The 20,480-nt window shown below is 47.1% G+C and overlaps 1 protein-coding gene across 7 annotated transcripts in view; it reads right to left on the bottom strand.

Annotated features, from left to right (window-relative positions):
• LOC144934535 (retinoic acid receptor alpha-A-like) overlaps nucleotides 1-20,480 on the bottom strand; it is a 101,545-nt gene that overhangs the window by 42,069 nt on the left and 38,996 nt on the right. Inside the window, exon 1 of one of the 7 annotated variants that reach the window (XM_078860426.1) lies at nucleotides 6,284-6,571. The exons of the other annotated variants lie outside the window; for them this stretch is intronic. Within the exon in view, the coding sequence (XP_078716552.1) occupies nucleotides 6,284-6,461 (178 nt within the window). The 5' untranslated portion in view covers nucleotides 6,462-6,571. Of the gene's footprint in view, nucleotides 1-6,283; nucleotides 6,572-20,480 lie in introns of those variants that run through there. 7 annotated transcript variants of the gene reach the window in all.

Below are 20,480 nucleotides of genomic sequence, written 5' to 3'. Positions count from 1 at the left end.
CCCCTGCCATTAACTATATGCCATCTGCTTCACGGTGGATTTTAAAGATCCCAAGACGGTGTCATTGTGTGCCTGTGTGGCATGGTCCATATTTTGCTAAATTTGAAAAATTACCTGCATAATTACTCAATTAAAATCAACAGTATTGTACATAGCAATCATCGCCCCCTGCTGTGGAAAACTCATCAAGTCATGCGACTCGGTGAGACTTCCCTGGGTAAACACGTGTAAATATATAAACGCATCAATAATAATAATGCCAGAAAACCGACGCGATTTCCCTGTTGCAGTGAAGAGCGAGAACAATAAACAAGAAAAGCAAATAGCATCGGCACGACTCGAAAACTAAACCAGTTTTTATTTTACCAGGTTAACACCCACTGAGCTATATAGCTATTTTTCAGAAGCAACCTGGCCACAAATGATAACTCAACGAAGTGGCTGATCATGGGGGAAGTTACTATTTTTCAGAAGCGACCTGGCCACAAATGATAACCAGTCTACACCAGTCTACACAACAAAGGCCCATTCGTAGCGGCGGCCTCAGCCGCACCAACCTCACATTTAATAATAATACAAAGCTCCGATCTAGGTGCCTGCCTTGGCTCCTCCCACCCTCAACCAGTATATATGTAGGGACGGGTCTCTTGGAGTTTCTCTTGCTTGATACAGCAATCGTGCTGTTACGGTTCCACCTGAAGACGGAAGCTTGTGTTGCCTCCGAAACGTCGTGATTTTTATTTTACTTTTATTAATTTCAACTTTCATTTTTACCTACGTGACTTTACCGGAAAAAAAACCTAAGAATATGAATCCTTGCAGTCACGAATGCTTCAAATCTAGAATTAACACGAATGATAACTCAACGAAGTGGCTGATAATGGGGGAACTTATAGTAGCAGCTCTGGCAAGGACACGCACGGGCTCTCGTGACTCATCACTACTCGACTGGGCGCTGGTTGAATTTTATTCCCTTTTTTTTCCCAATTGCAAACGAGTGCAGTTTCATCTTCTTGGTTCTTTCGGTAAAGTGACGTAGAATGGAAATAATAAAATAATAAAAATAAAACATAATAAAATTATTCTCACGACGTTTCGGCCACAACGCAAGCAGCCGTCCTCAGGTGGAGAGCATGTCTGTCGAGTAGACAGACCTGCTCTCCACCTGAGGACGGCTCTGTCTACTCGACAGACCTGCTCTCCACCTGAGGACGGCTGCTTGCGTTGTGGCCGAAACGTCGTGAGAATTATTTTATTATGTTTTATTTTTATTATTTTATTATTTCCATTCTACGTGACTTTACCGAAAGAACCAAGAAGATAAATCCCTGCAGTCACGAAAGCTTTAAATCGAAAATTAAATCGAAATTTAGAGTGCAGCTTCATTATTCAATCAGTGACTCCTATCTGAGCAATCTTTACACGCAGCACCAACAGCGAAGTTGTGCACATTTAGAAGACGATAATATTCACCATGGAAGTATTTTTTTTTATATATGTATATTCATCCACAAGTTAAACAATTCAGATGAGATTCATATTGAAACTAGATGTTGGTAAGTGGTAAATAAAAGTTTTCGTACAATCGCAATTAGATTTTCAGAGATCGACTCACGTATCAATTAATACGCCCATCCACGTACAATCTCATTCATCTGCCCTGCCCATATATATCATTCTATCCATCTCTTCCCCCACTGTAACCAGTAAAAATATGCATTAAAGCCTTTTCTCCAAGATGTACAAGTGAGATTCAGATCGCCACACAGGCTGTGGTCTTGGTCTCAGCGCCTAAAACAACACATGCCTACACAGTACAGGCCTTTGAGAAACACTAGATGTAAAAGTCACATCATCTTACAAAACAGATGCCTTAAAAAGATGGAAACTCACGATGATAACCAGCTGGATAAACACCAGTTTCTGCAGAGAGCAATTCTTTTCTCACGCCCTCATGTTCATTGAAATGCCCGCACTTTTCTTAAAACCAGGATTCAAAATGCATCCATTTGGGAACGCTTTGGGTTGCAGTTGTTATCATCAAACTCGGAAGTTTTGGATAATTTCAGCACGGTAAATGTATTTTTTTGTGCCATATGGATGCAAGCAAAACGCATCAAACAACGTATTCATCGTAAAGACTGCAAAAGGGCGAAGAGGAACAAAAGGTACAGTGTATAAATAAATATGTAAAGGATGCATGGTTGGGACAGAAGGGGGGGGGGGGAGACACATGAACCAGGGACCAAATTAAAATCAGAAACGTCATCATACTGACTTACGAACATCTAAATGGGCTTGAGCAGGGCACATCATGAGGGTGAGAAGAAATTATAGCCAATGGATGAGACTGGTGGTAGAATTGCAACCAAAGGACGGAATGTGCCCCAGCGGATGACCACCACAGACATGGAGCGATGAGATCAGTTAATTTGCAGTCTAAGTGAGATGGATTGTGGCAGCGCAAAGCCTTCCGCGAGATAGCGAATGGCATGAGGCCTTCATGAAGCAGCGTACAGATAATGGCTGATGATCATACGGACACTGCCTGATCATCCAGCGTCACTGAATACTGTGTACAGGTGCAGCTCTCCAATGACTTGTTCAAGACACTGCTAGTGGCGGCTGCTTAGAAGGAACTCAAAAGAGCCGCTCTAAACGTCCCAAATGGAGGCGCTAGTACCCACACTTTACCGCACCACACAAGACCTGCCACTCGAACGCGGCGTTCGCATTTATAATGCTGGCTGGAAAGAGGTGGGATTGAATAAACTTGCATCACTGTTTTAAGTGCCGTGCCGGGAGATCAAATGGATCTGACGATATGTTGATCGCAAGTCCAGTGTGTTAACCATAACAATGCGGCAGCATCCCCGATGATGAAGAGGCTTGCTTTGGTGGAAATCAGCATGTGGACATGCTCACAAAATCCATTCCGCGGAAGGGCGACGTAAAGCAGACACCAGTAAGAGCACGTGCAAGCGTCTGTTTCAGAACCTAGGCAATCTGAGAACGGGGGTGGAAGTAAATATGTACAAGACAGAAGCGCAGCAAGGGTTTGTATAAAATTCAGCCTCGCTTGTAGAGGTTGCTTACAATACCATCATGTCCGTGTTTATGTGCACACAGTGTGCTTTGGGTGTCCCGGTCAACACTGGTCTGGCCAAAAATAAATAAAGTTCCACAGTTATTACGACAAAGGCATTTATATTTAATTTCTTTCTTTCCCACAACCGAAGGCTTTGGGTGGGTGTTTTTTTTTCTTTCTTTAGGCCATTCCATAACCAAGGAGATGATGTTTTAACAGATGTGTTGTCCGCGCTTAATTCTGGACAACGTTACCGTACTCACTGCGTAGCTTTTTCACAGTTGTGCTGCAAAGCTCTCGGATGTATTTTCGGGTCGTTACCGCATTTATTATGTCCGACGTTTTTGCTCCACGTGCTAAGAGCTTCATCAGCAACCGAGGCAATTCAGGGTATGTGTGTGTCTTTGTGGTTGTGTGTGTGGGGCAATGGCATAATGGCTGCTATCACATCGCGCTACTCACCCCCGGTAACCTGAGATTGATTCCCGGTCATGGCTAACGTAGTCAGTTCAGTTACTGAAGCTCCCAGCACGTAAGGGAAAACATCGGACTCCACGCGGAGTATCACGCGGTGCAACCCTGGGAGGATGTAAGCTCGAACCCAACCAGCCTAACAGCACGCCTTTTTCAAAAGGCCAATGATATGAATGGCAGCTTTTGGCCAAGCAATGAATCGCAAAATCTATTGCTAAAAAACACTTACAATGTGTAGCTCTTAACTGTTTGACCGGAGTGAATTGTAAAGCACGATGTTGCGCAATGCATTCGAGTGGCTTTGTTGTTCTCGCTTTGTGCCCGGCTGGTTCTGCAGGCTCCTGGCGCGTGTGTGGGTGTCGGTGTGGGGAGCGGTGGTGCAGCGGTTAGCGCGCTGCGCTGCGAACCTGGCGACCAGAGTTCGATTCCCGCTCACGGTCAACACCGGCAACGATTATCTGAACCGGTCCTGGGCCTCCCCTAGGTCGACTCAGCCTCAAATGAGCACCTGGTGCGGTGCGTAAACATCGTCACGAGGGACAAAGGCGGCCGGGCGTGTGCCGTGCCAGCCTTCAGAGGTGATCGCTAACAGCACTTGCCCCAACAGTCTGTTAAGGCTACATGGGGGATCTTTGTCTGTGTACGCATGCATGTGTAAATATATTCCTCAGCAGGTGCATACAGGAAATGTAAAGTCATACAGTTCCCATACAAAGTCCATAATACTATATTGCAAGTCCATAATACAACATAAACTGTGTGAATGTGTGAGATTACCGCTTACACAATTACAACTTATCAGGACTATACATTAACTCCACAAAAGCCGCTCAATAATGCATTTAGTCTGTTGGTGCATACCGATCCCAGTGTTGTCAGATCTGAAGATACAACCCCCTCTAGGACAAATGTACACACACGCACAACTAAACATTTGCTCGCAAAGGCATCTCCCCCTCTGGATAATCAGATTGTAAAATATAGATTAAGCAACGTCTAACAATCAGCCAGACGAACAAGGCACGTCGTATATATTTTGTTTACGGGTGCGTTCTAAAATATTTTCCAGTGCGTTTTCAGGTTGATACCGCGTGTTGTTCAAGTTCCTGAAGAAGCACGTGGAGCGAATCGTCGGCCAACGTCGCTTCAGTGACAAACACATGGGAGAGCTGCTGCGCGAGATTGTTGCAAACCCCCTTCTCCTCTTTCCAGCTGGATGGAAACCAAAACTGTTACATAAAAATGGGCCTCTTTAGAAGCAAAGTTCACTTCTGACAGCCGCGCACTGTGTGCACTGCTTCACCACTACATTTTCATTAAATGCAAAACAATAACCCGCACGGTCGCCCGGTAAAAAGGAAAAACAACAAGTCTGCGATCCATCAACATTGCAAATTATTATGCAAACGAAGCCGTCTCTGTTACACCCTTCCCCGAACAGCAAAAATCACATTTATTCATCCCACAGTTGTCCTGGCCGCCTGCCTAAGAGGTGGGTGGCTCGCGAATTGCATCTTGCCAATGTGCGCACATAAAGACAAAGATCCCCCGTACGGCCTTGATGGACTTATGGGGGCAAGTGTTGTGGGGGGGGGGGCAACACCTATGAAAGCCAGCACGGTACACGAGATGGGGATGAGATGGGGATGTGCGGGGTGGTAGGGCACAACGCCCGACCGCCTTTGTCTCACCACACCGGCGATGGAGGGGGGGTTGTTCGTTTGTTTGTTTGATTGAAACGCCGCTCCAGGTGCTCGTTTGAGACCGAGTGGAGGAGGAGGTTCGGGGGGGCCCCCGATTCACGGACAATCGTCGCGTTGGTATTTGGTGGCCGTGAGCCGGAATCGAACTCGAATGTGCTCCCCCACGGTGCCTGTAACCGTGCGTTCGCACCCACACAGACCCCACACCACCACCACCACGTACAGCCAACACACAATGTATAAAGCAGGCGAGTGCTTGGTTTGCAAGCGCCCTAAGTTAAGGCCGGGCACGAGGATGCGCAAGGCGTCGGGGTGGTGGTGTGGACACGACAATTCCCCGGACACCTTTGTCTTTCCAGAACTCAAGAGGCACACACAATCGTCGTATGCCCGAATACTGTAAACAACTAAGCAGCCCGCAGTAGTCCATCAACCCGCACCGGGTCGCGTGAAGCATGGTGAACGTGGCACGCAGAGCCATTCATCCAGCAGTGGAGTGGCAAACAGCGGCAATTGTTTGTTGTTACTGCGGCTAATGAGAGCCCCCCCCCCCACCAAGTTATCAGCTATCGCTCGCCAATGATGTTTAGCAGCCGTGGCTGGGAATCGAACTCGGGCCGTGGCTGGGAATCGAACTCGGGCCGGGTTCATCGAGCGGTGCGATAACCACAGCACCACCGCTCCCCGCACAACAACTGACGCCATTAGCCACTCGACGTCGCCACAGTGTCTGTGCCAGGCTAGGTGCACAGGACATAGATGTCCCCCACCCCCCCTCCCCGTACACCCTGAACAGACTATTGGGACAAGCGCTGCCAGCGAGTAGCAAACCCTACGAAGGCCGGCACCGCCACACCACTCCCGGCCACCTTTGTCTCCGTTTTTACGCACCGCCACCGGTGGGATACAACACATTTGTGGCCGAGTCGACCTAGGGGAGGCCCACGGACCGATTGAGACAATCGTCACCGGTTTTTGTCCGCTACAAAACACACACACACACACCAAAGCAACTCACAGTGAGCTCTGTCGTGCGAGCCGGGGCCCCAGTCTGGGTAAGGCAGCGGGCTGAAGAACGCCGGGTGCGAGCGCGCCTGCATCATGCACGACGCACGCGGCACGGGGCCGCACGGCTCCCGCAGGTGCTGCTGCCGGGACCCCGACAGCCCCGGGAACGTCTCCATGCAGTCGTACATGGCCCTTGTCCCTTCTCCTCCTTCTCCTCCTTCTCCTCCTTCTTCGTCTTCGCCCGCTCACTTCACTTCCTACGCTTCACTGCTGCGGCGGCGGCGGCGGCGGCTGCGGCCACCACTCCCCACCCACCCCACCCCACACCGGCACAAGTTGGGGTCGTGGGTCCTCCTCCCGGAGTTGTTTTCACGAAAACTTGCAGCGCCGCCTTTTCTTGAAAGTTTCTTGAGCTGACCTCGACGGATTGACGACGGGCTGGGTTGGTGGGGAGAGGAGGACGAGGAGGAGGGGTTTTTTTCCTCTTTTCTCTTTTTTTTTAATCAAAGGCGAAATGTAGACTTTGTTGAGGTCGGTTTGAATGGGAATCGCGAGGACTTTTGTCATGCGTTTGCATTCACCGCTGATTGTCCCACATTGGTCATTGTCTTGGGTCCTTTTTAGAAGAACGATGAGCTAGCTAGCTAGCTCGCTGTGTCTTACCGCCCTTTGTAAAACAAAAACCCCCACTAAGTTCTCCGCTGTGATTGAGTTGCAGAATTTGGAGCCGCTAAAGATGAGTTACGGCTGCGCGCAGAGCGGTCGCCCACCAGCTCAATCAGTAACTCGCGGGGCAAAGAAAAAAACTGCGAGTTTATACGATGCCCTCTCAAAATAGATTATCATTAAACAACATAGGCTAAGAATGAATTTGCCGCCCAGAAATTAAACCCAAAAAAACTCCCACGTTCTGGCGAGATAAAAACGCGGGCAAAAATTTCACAGTGGAATACAAACTTACAAAGACAAAAAAAAACAGAGAGGTGGGGGGCGAAATCCCGAGTCTAAATTCGTTCACTCAGCCGCAGATGGCAGACGAAGCGGGCAACACAAAATCACGGCCAAGAGCCACACTCGTGCAGCCTTGGGTCTGTCTGAGCCGAGCTGCATGCAACACCCACACCCACCCCCACCTCCTTCCGCACGACAGAGTCATGAGTTATGGCTCACAACAAACCTAAGAGCTTGTAATTGATCTGAGTAACCATTCCCCAGCTGCTTCAGAACCCCACCTCCGAAGGGGGGTTGAAAGTAATAGAAAATCTTACCAGACATTTAATCCCTGCCGATATCAAACAGAGTGCCACACACGGCTAGTAGACAAATACTACTCCCCCCGCTGCGATTAATTTGCACGAAATATTAACGATAGGCTTATATTTACCGTTAACAATTTGCGCCGTCACCCCCCTGCTTTGGGAGCGGAGTGGACTATCCCGGTGTTGTATAGGCCACCACCCACTGCCCCAGAGCTGAGCCATGAATGGCTGCAGCCCCTTAATGCATGCGCCTGAACTCTGAGTGAACCACCCTGAGCTGCCAACCTTCATGTGACCTCTGCAGTTGTGACGTCACCCGACTCCACGTGCTAGCGTCTTGACCGGCAGTGCCATCAGAAAATGCTCCCCCGTCTCTTATTTTTAAATCCCAAAATGTGTTTTGATTTTTTCTTCTTCTTCCTTCCCCGTTCCCCTTGCATCCACCAAAAAAAGGCCACGAATGCAATGCCCGGTTGGCTGTAGTCGCGGACGACGGTAGTTTTTTTTTATTGTACTGCGATTCGGCGGAATCGTAAGATGTAAAAAAAGTGAGCCCTCGAATGAAGCTGGGCTAGATTGAAATGGAATCGATTGCTCTCAAGCAAATTCTGTTCTCCACACAAACCCATTCGTCAATACGGCTCGAATCAAATGACAATTTTAGTCTTATCTGTGATAGGTACAGCTCGATCTCTTTAACATCAATCAGCCAGCTCATATGGGAGCCGTGTTGTCTGGGAAACGCATCATAAATCATTTTCGCCAGGACTGCGGCAACAAAGGGTGGAAGTGAGAGTCTATTCAGGCAGGGCGCCTTCGTCACAAAAATGCGTCGCGTTTGAGAGCCATGCCGCGGTCAGACCGCCCACCCCCCGCGTGGATGGACCACGCAAAAAACTAAATATGAGACCACATTTATTTTTTCTCTCTCGCGAATCTCCAACGTTCTTGCTTTAAAAAAAAAATTTGCGATCTCATCAGCAGGGCCACGAGGCTGACAAGCTGCATCAATTTGGGGTGGAGGGGCCGTAATGCAATTACAGCGCGGCCGAGCCGGCCAGATGAGACTGCTCGAGTCGTACGTCATCATTACCAGGCGCAAGACGCCCCCGTCAGCGCGCCTGTTTGGGTCAGCGGCGTTTCAAAATTGCCGTCTCAGAACGCCCGATTTGTTTGTGAACTGGGGAGAGACACCTGCTTCTCCGATCACGCCGCGCCAAACCCACGCTGCAGACCCGTAGCACTCTCACACCCCCTCCCCCCCCCCTTTCCTCGTTCCCCAGCCACCATTATCACCAGCAGCCCTATTAAAGGAGAAATAGTGAAATGCATGATTCATAAAATCCAGATTTAGGGACGAGCCTCTGGTACGGCTGAGCAATCGAGCTTGGTTAGCATAAAGAAAAGAAATGCTTCATTCCTAACAAGGCACGCTGCCACAGCCGTGACTGCGGAATAGTCTATGCATATAGCCAGATGAGCAATTAAGGTAAAAGAAAAGGGGGTGAGGGGGCAAACTCCAGAAAAATCGCACACGGTCTCCGTTCCCTTCTGGGGCTAATTGTTTCGGCTTTAGTCAAAGTTTAGCCAGAGATACATACATAAAGTGCGACGTTGAGTTAATATGACCGACTGCATGTACAGCCCAAGGCGAAGTGCCCAAGATCTTCCTCTTGGCCCCGCATAAGAATCCAATTATGGGGGGGGGACATTAAAATGTTACGTGAAAAATTAAGCCTTTGTTGCCGTGCAAGCCTAGGGGTCTCGGCACCACCTGGAGGCCATACATCAGCCAGCATTGACACAATGCAGGGCCGCACATTCACAGCCGAGACCTTTGTAATAATGGTGCTGCACACAAAGGGTCGCGAGCGCGGGGCTCAGGGACCTCACACCCACGGGGAGACCGCTACAGCCGTAGTGCCAGTGGCGTCAAATCCGCGGGGGGGGGAAGGGGTTAGCAAGGAACGGACCCCCCCCCCCCCCCAACCTTCCCCAGAGTTTCCCAAATGCCTGGAACCGGCGGGACGTGATGGCGGGGGGAGGAGGAGGAGGGGGGGGGAGGTGAGACACCAGACAAATTATCTAACCGTTACCAAAAGGTTTTGTTAGGGTTTGCCACCACCACCGCCCCCCCCCCCCCTGCTCCACGACCCTTCTCCCCCCCCCCCTCTCGACCGAATGTCGAGGTGAATCGACGCCGTGGCGGTGGAGTAGCATGATGGAGCCGAGCGGCTGAGCTAAATCGCGTGATTGTTGGTGAGCATCTGTGTGCGATTGAGATTGTGTGAGCGGATATGCGTGCGATTGCGGGCATCGTCATTTTTTGTGCGACCGTGAGTTATCATGAAATTGCGAGTGTGATCGTGTGTTATAGTGATTGTGTGTCTGATCATGAATGTGTGAGCGAGCATGTCCGTGTGTGATTTTGACTTGTGCGATCATGATTGTGTGTGTGTGATTGAGTATGGGTGTGAGCACATCCATGTTGCGATCGTGAGTTCACAAGACACCCCCCGACGTACCCACCAAATCACACAGACAAGTGACCTGTATGTATGTATATTGAACTTCTTTCGACCTCACAAAACGGCAACACCTTCTGAATAAGCTCCCAGCACGTGGAGCCAAACATTGGACATGCTGCCGAACAACACACGGTACAAGCCAAAAACATCTCGTAGAGGCTGTACACAGCACAACCGCCAAAACCTACGCAGTGATGAAGCTGTCTGTCAGATCGGTGGTGATCCTGTCTGTAGGATCGGTGGGGGAGGGGGGGTGTCCCCCCCATGTCAGCCTCTGAACGCGGCGGTGCACCCACATCAAGATTTCGGATAGGGAAAATAATTTCGATAAACAATCCTGCTGGCATATACATTCAGACTTCTTAATATTATACTTGAGGTTTTTGTAATGATGTTTACGTCAATAATGTGCAGTTGTGCAATTTTACGTAATTGTTTTAATGGTCTATGCCATACAAGAAAGAAAATAACATTTTAGATGAGATGCCGCTCTTGCCTCCTCTGTGGGCAAGTGCATATGCGTGTGCCTTCGCTTGTATGTGTGTGTGTATGCAGTGAGCGGTGGTGTAGTGGTTTGCGCACTGCGCTACGAACCCAACAAACCGAGTTCGTTTCCTTCTCATGGCCAACACCAGTGATGATTATCTGAACCGGTTCTGGGCCTCCCCTAGGTCGACTCAGCCTCAAATGAGTACCTGGTGCAGTGTGTAAACGTCACCACTAGGGAGACAAAGCCGGCCTTCATAGGTGCTCGCGAACAGCACTTGCCCCAACAGTCTGTAAGTCTATGCGGGGTTCTTTGTATTTACAGTGGCATAACGTTGTTGACATGGGCCCTGGTGTAAGGAATAAAATGGAGCTCCACATCCGATTCTCCCAATCCTTCATATACCAGCACCTGGGACCGTCAAGTCCATGATACCTGGTGCAGTTGCACCACTGATACACTTCATAAATAACCCCCACCCCCTCCCCCCAGTGTGTATACATGATCCTGTGTTGCAAAATCAACGTGTGGTCGCCAATGTTTTTTGTATATGCTGTGTAAATATCTACTTAAATACATGTCTGTAATTCAAATGACTCCCCCTAGGTTTACAATGAGAAGAAAATGCTAAATTATCGAAATACTGTTTATATAATTGATATAGGGGTCACAAAGGAGAAGCAGTGGTTTGTGGATTGTGCGATGTACGATGGATTCATCCACGGCTGACATCGGTGGTGAATGACACCTGTACCAATCCTGAGGGCCTCCTTCACCAACCCACACCACTAACCAGTGTGTTGAAATCTGGCCAAACAGCTCCCATGGCATTGGGAGGGTGGTGGCCTTAATCTGTTAGCGGACTGACAAAGAGCCCAGACATTTATTGTAAAAATTCATACCAGTTTCTTTTTTTCCTTTCTAAACGCACATTCACGACAGGCGCACGCTAAATTCCATCCGCCAACGAGCCGCGATTGTGCACGTTTGTGTTAAAGATGAAGACAATAGGTGGAGACAGCAAGCCAAGGGCCATGCGGCGGCGTGATGGCGAGGCGAGCTCAAGCACCGCACCATCGGTCACGAGGGACACATTGAGTGAACCGCAGGATCATCGCGCATGAGTGCCGTGCGTAACTTCTCAGCAAGTATTGATTCTGGTTCGATATTTTAAAATGTCACAACGTAAATGCAACAAAGCTGCTTTTTTTTTTAAATAGAGCGATTGCCCCCGGTATGTTTTGGTTTTTTTTTTATTCTACGACTACGGTTATTTTTAAGGACAGTAAATACTAACGCAAATTGCAGAACCTCTGTCAATCCACTGCTGGACGAAGGACTCTACATGCCAAAGTCAGCTGTGGTGCAGGTGAGTGAAAATGGAAGGGGAGGGATGGTGGTCGACGCGGGAGTTTGGACCGCTTCAGATATCACTCAACATCACCGATGTTTGGCATGTTCAAGAATCAAACTGAGGTTACCAAGTTCATAGTAGAGGTGTGCTCGCCACTATGCCACCACTCCACCTTATTTAATACGTTTATAAAAAAAATAATGTTACGCTAGTTAAACTACTGTAACAGATAAATATAAGTGACAATCATGAGCTGCGGCGGTGTCTTGCCACCAGAGTTTGATTCCTGGTTCCGGCGAATGTCACCAGTGAGTGATCTCTCATTATTGTCTCTTGTTTTATTGCTGCTGTGCTCCCCTTTCTAAAATATCCGGGCAACTGGCTAAACATCATCATGCGTGTAACAAATCTAAATCAACTAATCTGATTCAATCCTGACCCCTACCCTTTTCCACAACCCGCAATGAACAGTGTGGTGAAGTTTGGCCAAACAAACCCCCTAATTGACACAAGATGGATCATGGCATCGCAAGGATTTCATCAAGCAGTGGATGGGAAATAAATGAAAAAATGTTAATGTCAGCTATAATATAGGGGAAGTAAACGTTTGTCAAATGTCTTTAAAATCACAAGCAAGGGTGCAAATTAACATGTTGTTTGTGCATCGGACTTATTGCACGGAACTTTAAAAAAAGAAGCCTTATCGGCCTGATGCTGCATTTTTACAAATGCTGCCTTCCTTTGTGCTCGACGTGTCTCAGTAAACAAAAACGCTACAGTGCGGTCTGACCACAAGGATGTCCGCTTGTTGAACAAGTCTTTAACGCTGCTCCAGTCCTCTTTTAACGGGGCTCCTCTCTTCATGTGAAATCACTGCTGTTCTGTTTTACACCTTCTCGCAAAGAAAGAGTACAATGGTGACGTAGCCGGGTCACACTACGGTGACGATTGCCAGCAAGCACGAAACCAGTGTGCCATAAAAGAGCTGCTTGTTACAAGCCACCACTGCCGGATGAAGACCGTGTCAGGTCTGGCGGTTGCTTGCTCATTCATACTTCACCACGCTGGTCGGCGTGGATCGGTGAAATGTGGGGGCACAGGACTGGTTCAGATCTCACTCATTGCTGATGTCAGTCGTGGCCAGGAATCGAAGTGGGTTGATCAGATTCATGGTGCGGCGTGCGAGCCCATTCGCCGCCACTCTGGAGGGTACTTGGCCTACTCTTCCATGCTGGCTAGACATCTTGGCTAGAGGTGGGAGTACCCACACTTTACCCCACTACATGCGAACTGCCGATCGACTGTGGTGCACCCATTTACACTGCCGGAAGAGGACGTTTAAGAAACGTGTGCACTGTTTCAAGTGCTACGCCGGGAGATCGAATCCAAACGGCGACCTCTGGATTAAAAGTCCACAGTGCGAACCATTACAGCACGGTAGCAGCATCCCTACCGCCCATATTAGCCCATATTATTTGACACGGAGCCTCCCCCATCCAGTTCATGCCCAACTCTCCTTCCTTTAACCTCCTTTGCAGAATTACCCCACAGATTAACCTTGCCGCAGTGGAAGCCAGTCTTAAGGACAACTAATGGCCATTTGCTCTGAACGCTTCCCAACAATCGCCCTTGCAAAGCCCGGCCTGACGCTCCCTATTACATTAATTAGCTCGAGGGGCTGACCAGAGTGGAACACTTTGAGCGTACAGAGGAATCTTTCCAAACGGCCACCCCCAGGGAAGGAATGATTCAAATTCTTCAGAAAACTCAATTAACTGAGCAAGACAGCCTTATTAGAGCAGAATACAGACAAAAAGGACAATGCACAGTGCGGTTGGGCAAACTGCATAAAATTAAACGCCGGCGCATTAGCATTTGTAACGAGCGGTCAGACGCGCATCCGATTTTCATGCTGCATGAATTCGGTGCCAGTTAAACAGGTGTGTGGGATAGACGAGCCTTAACATAGGCTTGTTTTATTTGACTTCTGCAAAAAATTGTGCCAGGTATTTTTTGGAAGAAAAAAAAAGTGAAACTAATACAAAAACATTAAATGTTATTGTGCCTTAGGATGACTCGATGAGGCACAATAAAATGTGAGTACTATCTTCGATGAGACATAATACATAAATACAAAATATTTGTCATGCCTGAAACATACTTATTATACACATCTCGTACAGATGCATGCACACCACTGAAAATGCGTCCACAGAAGAAGCAATGGAATATTTTATTTTTACAAATGTTTCGTATGTTGTATGTATGTATGCTGAACGTCTTTCGCACGGTACATAGCCAACCATGCTGATCGGAGATGCGAGCAAATGACAACAAACTAAACACAAAAAGCAGTTTTACTGAAATGGTTTTTCAATCTCGATTTAAAAGTGCATGGCTCCAGTGGCTTCCAAATATCAGAAGGAAGAGCGTTCCAGATGGCCGCAGAAGCACATCTGAAAGCACCGCGCGATGTGCAGTGACCGTCTTCCTGCGAGTACCAACGTGGAAACGGAAGGCTACTTTCCACCACCACTTTCTGTTCATGTGGAACGCGTGTACGTGTGTCGTCTGGTCTCAATTCAGGATTTCCTGTTGGCCTCAACGAGCAGAACGACACAAGATGCGTGCCGCACTTACCGGTCCGTTGACTGGAAATGTTTTGTGGGACGAAAAAAGGAAACTTCCAACTCTTGGTTCACCTTCAGGAAACTCTAAGGTTGTGTGCAAAAGATTTAGAAACTTAGTAGTGAAAAAAAATGTAATGCATGAATAAACTTTTGAAAGGAAGGGTCAATACTACACGGTGGTTAAGCTTGCAGTTCGTGTATCTTGCCGTGCGTGCGTGTGTGTACGTGTGCGTGCTCTTAAAAGCCAGAACAATAGCGGACAGAGCCAACGGCTGCAAAGAGGCCCTGAGCTGGAATCCCTTGCCATTTCACAAAAGCGGCCATGCTCCATGACACTGAAAAGCAAACATATCCCCACGATGATATACAAGTGAGATGTTTTGATACACTGTGCACGCACGCGCTAAAAGTGCTGCGTGTCTCTCTCAGATGAAGGCCGGGATTTTTTGTTATCCTGATACCAGATTCTTCTTACTTTTGTATTTTTTATTTACTGCAGGGTTTTTTTTTTCTTTCAATTTAATTGGCCACGAGCAAAAAAGTGCCGTGACTTTCTCTGGTGCCAAAAAAAAGGAAGAAGGCTGCTGCTACTACTACTACTGCCAGCATCACCGGCTTGTAAATGCTTCATAGCGCTATTGTTTCCCCCGCGATAAATCCTGCCCAACTAGCATTCCTTGTCACCGCAGACAACTCGGTGACAAATGCCCCGCGAGCTCTCAATACACCCATGGAGCAACGGGCCCACACAACCCATCGCTCATTGTCCACCCGCTTCCACTGCCCCCCCCTCGCCAAATCGGTGAAACTGTTTAGCAAATTTACAGCCGCCCGCGCCTGATTTAAAAGCAGGTGAAATGAAAGAGCCACATTGGGGAAGGGCGCAACAATGCGAGCACGCGTGTCGACAGGGCGCGCTCGTCCTTTGTGCGTGGATTTGTTTTTATTGCCGTTTTATTAACTTCACGCGAGGCCATCACGAGCCCAATGGCAGATGCGTCGCACTCTGGCGCCGTCCAAGTCGGCAGGAGCGCTCCGCGAATACGACGAGGTGGCTAAGAGGTTTGCCGGCGTTTCCGCTACAATCTGGTGCGCATACGGCTGCCTCTCATCAGCTTCCGCCATTTACCTGGCTTCCGTCTACGCTCGACGGAGTTTCAGTCTCGTAGTGGGCGGAATCCGCCGGTATTCACCATCGCCGAGGACAGATGCACCGCGTCTCATTTGTTTCCCCCGCTCTCATTTCGCGCACACTCATTACGGGCTTGCCTGGATGACGGCATGATAATCTGGAATGGTGTTTTAAGAGCCGTGTTAAAAATTTTGTTTGTGTTTTTTTATTCGTTCAGATAATTACTTTTAAAGCGAACCGATAGCCAACGCAGAATAATTATTCATGAACACGTGTCGTTGTATTATGTTCTGTGCTCATGATTTTGGAGACGCAAACGAACAATATAATAATAGTAATGTTTTGTATACTGCCTTTCATATAAATAATTCAAAGTTCTTTAAATGTCAACATTTGAACACAGCAGATTTTGCGATACGATATTTTACACAGCGGGGAGTTACACAGTTTTCAGAGCGCTGCGCTGTGAACCCATCAGTTGGAATTCAATTCCCGTCCACAGCTAATGTCAGTGTCGAGTGATATCAGAATCGGAATTGTCCTCCCCTGCCATTCACCAATCTGCATTGACCGCAGTGGGGAAGTATGGTCCAAAAAAACACCATGACTGACATGGCATGAGGCCACCGTCATCAACTGGTGGATTAAGAATGGTTGGAAAAATTATTTTACACTTAAATCTGTCCTGTTACCAACTCAAAAGGTAAAACTATTTTAAACTAAATTATTTGTATTTAACAAGGTAAGGCCCACTGAGCTATATAGCTCTTTTTCAGACCTGGTCACAAATGATAGCTCAACGAAGCGGCTTATCCCGTGGAAATGTATAGCAGCCAAATAATATAAATGCATGTTGATTTCAATTTTGGAGGGAAAAACCGGAGGACCCGGGGAAAAATTCACGCGACCACGGGGAGAACACGCAAACTCCAAATATACAAGCGTCAGGGTCGGGATCGGACCCACGACCTCCTGTATACCCGGCGAGGTGGTTAACATCTCGCCACCGTGGGTAAGAGGCCAGGATAGATGATGATGACGAAGGTGACTATTGACTGTTAAGGAAAGTAAGGGCTTGGGCAGGATGCACCATGGTGGAAAAAAAAGGTTGAAGGCCAATGGATGAGTCTGGTAAGGCAATGGAAGCGAAAGGAGGGAACACAAGATGACGATTACCGTGGAGATGGAGCAATTAGATCGAGCTCATCTGCAGGAGCGACACAGATTGTGGGAGGCCTTCATCAAACAGTGGAGGGAACATGGCTGATGATCACAATGTGAATCTCAAGTGACTGCAGAGAACATCTTGAGATGAGGCTGAATGTGTATGCTGGATACATCCAAGTTGCGTTGTGTTGTACCCAGGGCTCATTGGAATGGGGCACTACCTCTAGAGCAGCAGTCCCCAACCTTTTTGGCACCAGGGACCGGTTTCGTGGAAAACAATTTTTTCACGGACCAGGGGGGGGGTCATCATTGGGTCTTTCCCCCTTTTCAAAGAAGCTCTCCAGCGACGTTTGTTTTTTACTCATTGTGGCTACTAGGGGTTAGCAGCTTGTGGGCTCACCAACACTGTGACTGAGACAAATGCGCAATGCGGGAAAGAGGCGTGGATGGAAGTGGTAAATAAAACAATGGGGGCGGGCCACGTGCGGACTCACCGCTCTCACCTCCTGCTGCTGTGCGGCCCGGTTCCTAACAGGCCACGGACCGGTACCGGTCTGTGGCCCGGGGGTTGGGGGACCCCTGCTCAAGAGTACAACACAGGCCCATCCATAATAATGTACGTATTTTGAACTTCTTTTGCACCTTATGTAGCCAACCGAGCTAATTGATCATACATAATTACATAAAATATTTCAAAATCCTATAAACAGGTTTCAAAAAAAGTGTGATGCATGGATTCACCGTTATTGTTGTATCTAGTGTGATTTATCATGGACGAAAACGAGATGGATGTGGCTGGCCTGCCGAATTAATTCTCGGAACGATGTTTGGGGCTGTTGTCTGAAAATAAGCACTGATTGTATCCAAATAAAAAAAACCTACCTCGAAAACAACATCGATAATCAAGTAATTTCATTGCACGATAATGGGAAAGCGCAACTGATTTGGTAGAAAGTAGAATTACATTTGTGGCCCAGGCTCAGAGGGTCCTGCATAGGGACTGACAAAAAAAACACTCGACTACATTCAGATCACTTTGCTCCCAGGGGGAAAAAAAAACTAAATAAAAATAAAGTTGGGTCCAGCACTTAATTCTGTTTATTCCGCTGGACAGCACCTACGCTGCCACCCACGAGTGATGCTTCACCTGTGCCCTTTTAATAAGTTATAATCAAAACGAGGATAAAAAAAGTCACTTTTACGCATCGGCTTTCGTGACTAATATTGATGAGGTTTGGTTGTAATTACCGGCGAAACGTCGTACTCGCATTGTAAATGCTGTGGGTTTACTCTCCAGCAGTGTTCTGAACTAGTAACGAATCCGCACATTTTATTTACACGGAAAACCTTTCTAATTGGTGGCGGGTTTAACAACACATTTATATTTAAGCAATCTAACGCAAGCAAAACCTCTTTTATGGAGGATAAAAGTGCACGAACAAGCCACCAAGGCTCAATAACCACCAGATTTTTTTTTTAATCATAACGTAGCGGCAGGTAAACATAACAAGACAAACCTAACAAGGCCGAAAATAATTAATGCTATTTAAAATGGGGGGAAAACTGCTGTGTCCTCAAAAGATAACAATATTAATAAGGAAGAAAAGTAATGAATATGCATGGATTCTGTAGCGCTTTCCAACCATCCATTTGTCCTCGTAAGGATAAATTTAACAAAACAACTGGTAAGAGAACCGATTGCTATGCAACGGAAAATTAGAGACAGATGTCGTGTTCACTCTTCTCATATTTCTGTACTTGGAGCACAAAAAACTATCTGCTATTTTATGTAGTAATACAATGGCAAGATCATCATTATTTAAAGCATTTCTATATTTATTCTCCGGGATTTAAAGACTATTCTGGTGAAATAATTACATTAATAGGAACATAAATTGAAAAGGTTTGCCAATTCAAATGAACCGTGGTCAGGCTTCTGTGTCCGTTAATCCCGCCTCGGTAACGCTATCCGTGATGCGTTTTCCGAACATCTTCCACATTTCAATTCAATGCAATGTTTATCTGTAACATGGAAAATTCCGTTTAGCCAGTTACCCAGCTAGTTTCAGTGGCCAACGGCCCACAGCCATAAATAGAGTTATTGTTGGGATGGAAAGTACCTCAGCCAGCAGTCAGCCTGGACACTCGAGGCATATATTACACTGGTCAACAAAAAAAAAAATTCTGGCCTGGACTTTTGCAGCTGGTTTAGACTAATTTCAGGGTGCTGATTCCAAATCTGAGCTCATATTTGCTCTATCACATCTCATTTTTATGCTATCGACATACCCCATTTTCATTGATTTTACCCGAAATTAACTCTGTCACTTATGAGTGCAAATTGTTGCGAGTCAGTGACTGCTTTAGTGTTAAAATATGGTGCTGTATTTTTAGGATAGTGTGTTTATAATATAATTTTATGTAGATACCCACATTTATTTAATACTTTTCTTCTGAAGTTTTAATTTAAAATGCAATATTTGATATCTCAAAAACCTGATGCGAGATTTGGAATCAGCACCCCAAAATTACCTTAAAACCGTTGGAATACCTTATGCCAGAAAAAGTGTGTTGACCAGTGTTATTTTAGGAGTAGCATGATAATGAATCCATATTACCTGCTACGACATCGATCAAAACACGATGAATAGCAAAACAAATGGTACAAAAACTGATAAGTGTACAAGGAAGCAAAGAGAGGGGGGGATGATTGCTTGGAATTACACTGCGAGGGAGCATGAGGAACCCGTAGATTAGAGAACACGTGCAAGGATAGAGACATCATTAAAAACAGTAAGAAGAAGTAGTAGTGGCCTTCATCCAGCAGTGGATTAACCATGGCTAATGACGGTGACCACCTTTCCTTATGAACATTGTCTGATAACATAAAACTACTTCAGCTCAGGGTTTGGGCAACAGCAACAAAGTATAAATGGGCCGTTGTCCAAAAAGTGAGATTATTTTATATATATATACGTGTAAACAAAATGTGAGACGGCCGTATTGGGGCTACATTAAGGGCAGCAGAGGGCTGTGTAACAAAACCCATTGGTGTACTGCACCCCTATGTAACACAATCTATGCTACGCGGCTTCACAAACCCACGCAGACCAGCATGGTGAAGTAAGGTCAAATAACCACGAGGACCCGTACGGCATGGTGAGGCCATCATCCAGCAGTGGATTGACACAGGGCTATGCGTGCACGTGGACAAGGCAGTGTTCGTCACGACTAGAGTGGTCCGACTGTTTTCTTTATTTATGAGTTTTTGTGTGCAACGGCTGTGTCCAATGTTGTCTCGTTTTCATCCAGGATCCCATTGCAAATGAGGAATTAAAATTGTAAATCCCAGTTGTATTGAATTACAATGTATATACATAACTGTCGTACCTTGGAAAAACAACAAAACATAAATAAAAACCTTTTCGGGTTTCACTGCATGGTGACGGGAAGCGCGCTGCTTTGGCAGGACGTCGAGTTACGTTCATCTCCAGAGTGCGACTGCGACGATGAGAGTGAAAAACGGAACGCTCGTCTAACCGGCGCTCACTCGGCTAACCGGCAAAGCAAATTTGCGGCACATGCACGTGCTTCTGTTGTGTGCGCGACAAAGCCGGAGAAACAGGAATGAGCGACACTTCACGTGTGTC

The sequence above is a fragment of the Lampetra fluviatilis genome, chromosome 10 (genome assembly GCF_964198595.1).
Source record: "Lampetra fluviatilis chromosome 10, kcLamFluv1.1, whole genome shotgun sequence".
Classification (NCBI taxonomy): Eukaryota; Metazoa; Chordata; class Hyperoartia; order Petromyzontiformes; family Petromyzontidae; genus Lampetra; species Lampetra fluviatilis.
This window is presented reverse-complemented; position numbering and strand designations above follow the sequence as displayed.